The sequence below is a fragment of the Rhinichthys klamathensis genome, unplaced genomic scaffold, assembly GCF_029890125.1.
Source record: "Rhinichthys klamathensis goyatoka isolate OS25496 unplaced genomic scaffold, OSU_Roscu_1.1 h1tg000282l_1, whole genome shotgun sequence".
NCBI classification, from domain to species: Eukaryota; Metazoa; Chordata; class Actinopteri; order Cypriniformes; family Leuciscidae; genus Rhinichthys; species Rhinichthys klamathensis.
Window position 1 is genome coordinate 212501 of NW_026606801.1, and position 6715 is coordinate 219215.

Genomic DNA, 6715 nt, shown 5'->3' on the forward strand with positions numbered 1-6715 from the left:
GGGCTCGGTAAGATTTTGACGCCTCCTGCTCACTGCATTTATTTGATCAAAAAAGTAATGTGAAATATTATTACCATTTAAAAGAACTGTTTTCTATTTGAATATATGTTAAAATGTCATTTATTCCTGTGATGTAAAGCTGAATTTTCTGCATCATTACCCCATGATTACTTCAGAAATCATTCTAATATGCTGATTTGCTTCTCAATAAGCATTTATGATTATTATCAATGTTGAAAACTGTTGCGCTGCTTCATATGTTGCTGGAAACCGTGATACATTTTCTTTCAGGATTATTTGATGAATAGGATTAAAAGTTCAAAAGAACAGCATTTATTTCAAACAGAAATCTTTACTCCCGCTTTTGATCAATTTAACGCATCCTTGCTAAACAAAAATATTAATTTCTTAAAAACTAGTGTTAAACTGCCGTTTAAAAGTTCGGGGTCTTTTAAACAACGAATCCTGAAAAAAAAATCAGTTTCCACAAAAATATGAATCAGCACAGCATTGATAATAATCAGAAATGTTTCTTGAGCATCAAATCCTCATATTAGAGTGATTCCTGAAGGATCATGTGACACTGAACACTGGAGTAATGATGCTGAAAATTCAGCTTTGATCACAGGAATAAATAATGTAAATAATAAATAACCTTTTAAAATACATTCAAATAGAAAACAGCCTTGGTGAGCAGAAGAGACCTCTTTCAAAAACAAACGGTAGTGTGCAAATGTTCTTTCATTGCAGAGGTTCCTGTGACCGGATACATGACCTCACGTGAAGCTGGCGATCAGAGCGAGGGCATCTGCAATCGTGACGTCACTTCCCCCATCAACGAGCTCGACGGCCAGAGCAACAGCAGTAGAGGTGAGCGGTTCAGCCATCACTCCCCCCGATGCATCCGCTATAGTGTGATTCTGTTCCCACTGTTTGTGTAGACGAGCTGATCTTTGATAACGACATGCCCACCGTGAGGAGCAGCAGCAGCAGCAGTGAAGGCTTGTCTCATCTCCTCGGCCTCAGCAGAGAGGCGTCGCTGGAGAGCAACGAGGTCGGATCCATCATGCATCGCTGTAGATCACAACACGCATCTCCGACAAACTGTTCACTTAACGTCTCGGTCATGTTTGCAGGACTCTGATCAAGCAAAGAGGAGCTGTCCACGTCGACCCAACAAACTCCAGCACTCCAAAGGCAGGATTCCCCATAACAGCTCAGGAGACCGTGAGGCGCCGTCTTCCTCTGGACCTCCTCCTTCATACACTGGACCCAAGGTGTGTGTGTGTGTGTGTGTGTGTGTAAATATGATCATATAACACCGATTCTATCATCACTTCATTGGTTACCTATAAAGCTCCGTATTAATAACAAGGTCTTGCTTTTGACTTATAAAGCTCTGAATGGTTTAGCTCCAGTCTATTTAACGGATCTTCTATCGCCCTATAATCCATCGCGCTCTTTAAGATCACTAAATTCGAGGCTTCTGGTCATTCCTAGGATATCCAGATCCACCAAAGGAGGGAGAGGATTTTCACATTTAGCTCCGAAGCTCTGGAATAGCCTTCCTGATATTGTTCGTTGCTCAGACTCGCTCTCCCAGTTTAAAACTAGACTAAAGACGCATCTATTTAGCCAGGCATTCATAGACATTTTATCTTACAGTTACTGTAAATTCGGCCTCTACTTCATAAACGCCAGAGGAGAACTGGCCCTGACTGAGCCTGGGTTCTCCCAAGGTTTCTTTGTTTCTCCATTGGGTCATCTGATGGAGTTTTAGGACACCATCGGGTCACTTGATGGAGTTTTTCGGTTCCTTGCCACTGTTGGCTTTGGCTTGCTCAGTTGGGGATATTCAAATTAAATGACCCATCATACCACTGATCCGCTCTACCAAACTTGGATGTCTTTTTCCAGTAATAAACAAACACTGTTAAGTTGTTTTGATTGATACTGTGAAGCAGCTTTGATACAATCTGTATTGTGAAAAGTGCTATATAAATATATTTGACTTGACTTGACTTGTGTGGGTGTTATATAGCGATGTGTTCCTGACCTCAGATGCACCAGTGAAGTGTGTGTGTGTGTCACAGGATCTAGCAGAGTTTCTGGAGCAGATCGGGTTCAGTAAGTACCTCCCCCTGCTGGAGGAGCAAGACATCGACCTGAGGATCTTCCTCACACTCACGGAGAACGACCTCAAGGAAGTCGGCATCACGTGAGTCTGCCTTCACAGATTCAGCATTTATTTTTATATTATTATTATTTATTTAATTTATTCTTTTATTTATTTATTTATTCCAGCATCCCCATGTTCCTACATGGGACAAATGGTTTAGAGAAGGGATGGATGGATTGAACTTTACTAATTTTTTTATTCTATTACAATGTATTTGATTTTATTGTATTGGGTTTTTTTTTAATCATTTGATTAAAATTTTATCTGATTTATTTAATTTAATAAAAAATAACTTATTTTATTATAGTAAAAATGTAATTTAATTATTTAATATTTTGTTAATGTATTGTATCTCATTTAATTTTATTAAATATATTTTATCGTAATAAAAATGTATCTGGTTTATTCAGATTAATTGTTATTTTATTAAAACTAGTTGTTTACTAGTTGCGCTTTTTTTTTCATAGTCTATTTGGTCCTAAGAGGAAGATGACATCAGCAATAGCCCGTTGGCATAGTAACGCCCGGCCACCCAGTGATGCGTTAGAGCAGGCGTACGCCGACCAACTGGAGGCCGAGATGCAGGAAATGGCCATTCAGCTTCATAAGGTACTGCCCGCATCACTTCCTTTCACATGAGCCATTGCTATGGTAACTAAAACTACAAAAATAGTTTAAATAAAGCTATTCAAATATTAAAATATTAATATAAATGAAACTTTAAAAAGTTGTAGTACTAAAATTAATGATACTGAAATTAATATAAATTAAAGCTAATTAGAAGTATATATATACAAAAACATAAAAAGCAACTGAATTTGGACTCAGTTGCTCAGTATCTCAGTATCCATTTTAACCACTAGCTGTCAATATTACATACAGCACCTTTAAAATATAACAATAAAAGCTCATTCAAGATACTTCTGTATATACTATTACTATAAAGCAACACTGGCATGATGTTTACTTCATAGAGCTCATTTGCATGCTTTTAGGGCCGTAGATTCTGCCAGTAATGAGAATTAAAATCGTCTTGTAATTTGCACCTAGCTTGCTATTATTTGATGCACTGTAACATCAACAGTGTGTAAACCGAGATTGTGAGTCTTTGAATGCAGTGACAAGCTTCTGTCCTGTAGTGCACTTGTTGACCTTTTATTTCACAAAGCAATGTTATAATTGTTACATGTTAACAGGGAGGGTTCAGGTAGCTTCTTCTTATAACCGTATTGTTTATATGGTTTTAACTGCCTTTAAACATTTAGAGCATAACTGTACTTTATATTCATTTAGTTGTGTAACAGGTCACAATAAAACAAACATGCTATAAAATATATCCATTGAAACACGTTAAGATCAAAGGTTGCCATGCATACAAAAACGCTGTTCTGGCAACAATTTGTGGCAAACAGTGCCATAGGTTTATCACATAATAACTGCAAGTTTGCTTTAGTTATTGTGTGTGTGTGTGTGTGTAGCAATGTGTGGAGGTGGAGTCTCTACAGGCTCAGGTGTCTCAGGAGAAGGAGCTGCGTGCCGTGATGGAGGGATGTCTGATGGAGGAGAAGATGTCGTGGAAGAGTGTTCAGGCAGAGCTGCAGGAGAACACACAGCGCGTTCAGACGCTGAGCGGGAAACTACACACTCTACGCAACACTCACACACTGCTCACGCAGGAAGACACTCGAGCGGCGGGGAAAGGTGTGCAGAACCTGAGGAAACTCACTAACTACTTCCCAGAAGGCATTGCGAATAATGCCATCTAAACAGTTGTAAAAATGTTATTGAAATCACACCAACTTATGATTTTATAGAGTATGAAGTATGCAAAAAATATTTGCATGCAAAACTACTGATTATTTTGTTTTGTTATTTATATATAAATAAATAAAAATATTTATTGATATTGTTAATGGCCTGCTAGAGTTTTGACTGAGAAACTATTTTCATGTAAATTATTTTGCAAATGAAAAAAAAGGAGGGAAATCATTGGTGGTTTTGCTTGCAAAAAATAAATAAATAATAATTGGATAAACAATAAAGACACAATATTAACTCCAAACCACAGAAGCATATTATCAGTTGCTACATGCATCTCATGCTTGATCCATCTTTAAAGTTTTTTGGTAAGACTTTAAATCAGGGTCCAATTCTCACTATTAACTAGTTGTTTATTAGCATGCATATTACTAGGATATTGGCTGTTTATTAGTACTTTATAAAGCACATATTAATGCCTTATTCTGCATGACCATATTCTACATCCCTAATCCTAGCCAATACCTAAACTTAACAACTACCTGACTAACTATTAATAAGCAGTAATTAGGAGTTTGAGGCAAAAGTCGTAGTTAATAGTGAGAATTGGATCATTTTTTAAAAATAGAGATTTGAATGGCATTTTGTGTGAGCAGACTGTTGAGCTGTAGATTAGCAGTCTAACAGAAGCGGCATGTTGTCTGAAGTCTTTGAGGCTGTTTTCACCTCAGTGTTTTAATAACTGCTGTGATGTGTGTGTCGTAGGCGACGGGTTAATGTGCTCTCAGCTGCTGTCTAACATGGAGTCTCATATGGCAGAGCTCGGTAAGACTTCTGCGTGTGTGTGTGTGTGTGTGTGTGTGTGTGTGTGTGTGTGTGTGTGTGTGTGTGTTTCCTTCACATGGACGTGTGTATTCATATTGTGTGTCTCTGTCCAGCTGACAGTCTGAAGGAAGTTCTCCACAGTCTCCAGCGTCTGAGCGCTTCAGAGAAAAACACACACAACTGGGAAGAATCCTAGTGGCTGCCAATGGGTCAGTTTCTCTCTCTCTCTCACACACACACACACACACACACCACACAGCCTCAATCAACATTATGTGTGCATAAACATTTCTATGAAGCAAAACAATGGGGCAAGTGTACTCAAACTGTTTTGACAGTATTCCTACAAGATTAAGAAATGAATACTTATTCAGCAAGAATGCATTAAGTTGATCAAAAGTGAAAGTAAAGACATGCGTTACAAAAGATTTCTATTTCAAATAAATGCTGTTCTTTTGAACTTTCTATTCATCAAAGAATAAAAAAAAAAAATGTTTCTTGAGCAGCAAATCATCATATAAGAGTGATTTGTGAAGGATCATGTGACACTGAAGACTGGAGTAATGATGCTGAAAATTCAGCTTTGATCACAGGAATAAATTACATTTTAAAATACATGTAAATAGGAAACACTTATTTTAAATTGTAATAATATTTCATTTTTTTTTTTCTGTATTTTTGATCAAATAAATGCTGCCTTGAACATTAGAAAATATATAAAAAATATAAAGAAATCGTACAAACTTTTAGAAGATTTTTTTTCTGAATAATTTTCTAACTGATCTGTTTATCCTCACAGGACACTCACTTTTACTGACGGAGGGTGAAAAACCACCCTGAACACACACACACACACACACGGCCACAGGAACGGGCCTGAGAGAACAACTCGTGTCGGTCCAGTGTGACATGAGTTCGGACGGAGATGACAGGCCGAACGAGGAGCAAAGACCATGAGCAGAGTGGCCAAAAATGACAAGCAGGCGAAGAGACTCTCACCTGTGCTCCAGTCACATGGTACATAACTGCATCATGAGAACTGACCAATCACAGACAGAGCTGTGTCGGACAGGGCGGAGCCAGGGAATCTGAATCTGTGAGGAATTCAGTGTGAATAACAGAGAAATACATGTGTGGACACTGCAAGCACAGGCACTGTTTATTGCTGTACAACCAATCAAACCTCTTGATTAGATTTGTTTTATGCCTATTTAAAGCCTAATAATGTCTTCTTTTTTTTCATAAATCAAACCACAGATTATCTGTACTCTCAATTCTTTGTCTAATCTTATTATATATATCCTCTAAATACACTCATTGGGTCTCGACCTGCCATATTCAGTTCAATTCAATACAAAAATGCACAGAAATGAATTTAGCTGGTGTTTCATGAATAAGGCCACAGCTGCACATCCAGGTTTATGGTTGTATTGCTGGAGCTACTGTCAGTTTTATATTTCAAAAGAGCTTATTGTCTTTAAAATGTGTAAAAATACTCTGAATATCAATTTTATATGATCATTTTTTAAATGTAAATCAGTTTGTTTGTCATTATTTCTCAGTTATGAAAAAGTCTGTTTTGTAATTGTCACATTATTGTACATAAATCGAGTCTGGAAATAAAGCATTTAAATCTGTAGGACATATCGCATAGTCTTTGCATGAGCATCAAACTGTTTGGAAGAACATCATTAAAGAGAAAACACTTACCTGAGACAAAACACACAGACACTAAACATCTGAGGAGGGGAAGTCAGTTCTGTAAAACATCTAGGATTCATTGCATAACAAAATATGAAAGCAAATGGCATCTGCAAAAAAACAAAACATCTTTTTTGCTGTTTTATATAGTCAGCTAAGATTCAGATCACATTCTGCCAAAGAAAGTCACTTTTAAAGTCTTCATGTTCACAGAATCGCACAGATGACTAGCAAAGACTGGCTTTATTGCTT

The 6715-nt window shown here is 37.3% G+C and overlaps 1 protein-coding gene across 1 annotated transcript in view; it reads left to right on the top strand.

The window, feature by feature from the left end:
- anks3 (ankyrin repeat and sterile alpha motif domain containing 3) overlaps positions 1–6029 on the top strand; it is a 12523-nt gene extending 6494 nt beyond the window's left edge. The window contains exons 7-15 of the mRNA XM_056269592.1: positions 751–870; positions 942–1054; positions 1137–1277; positions 2094–2218; positions 2647–2788; positions 3658–3880; positions 4703–4762; positions 4876–4971; positions 5562–6029. Of these exons, the coding sequence (XP_056125567.1) occupies positions 751–870; positions 942–1054; positions 1137–1277; positions 2094–2218; positions 2647–2788; positions 3658–3880; positions 4703–4762; positions 4876–4958 (1007 nt within the window). The 3' untranslated portion in view covers positions 4959–4971; positions 5562–6029. The remainder of the gene's footprint in view (positions 1–750; positions 871–941; positions 1055–1136; positions 1278–2093; positions 2219–2646; positions 2789–3657; positions 3881–4702; positions 4763–4875; positions 4972–5561) is intronic.
- Positions 6030–6715: the final 686 nt, after the last annotated feature.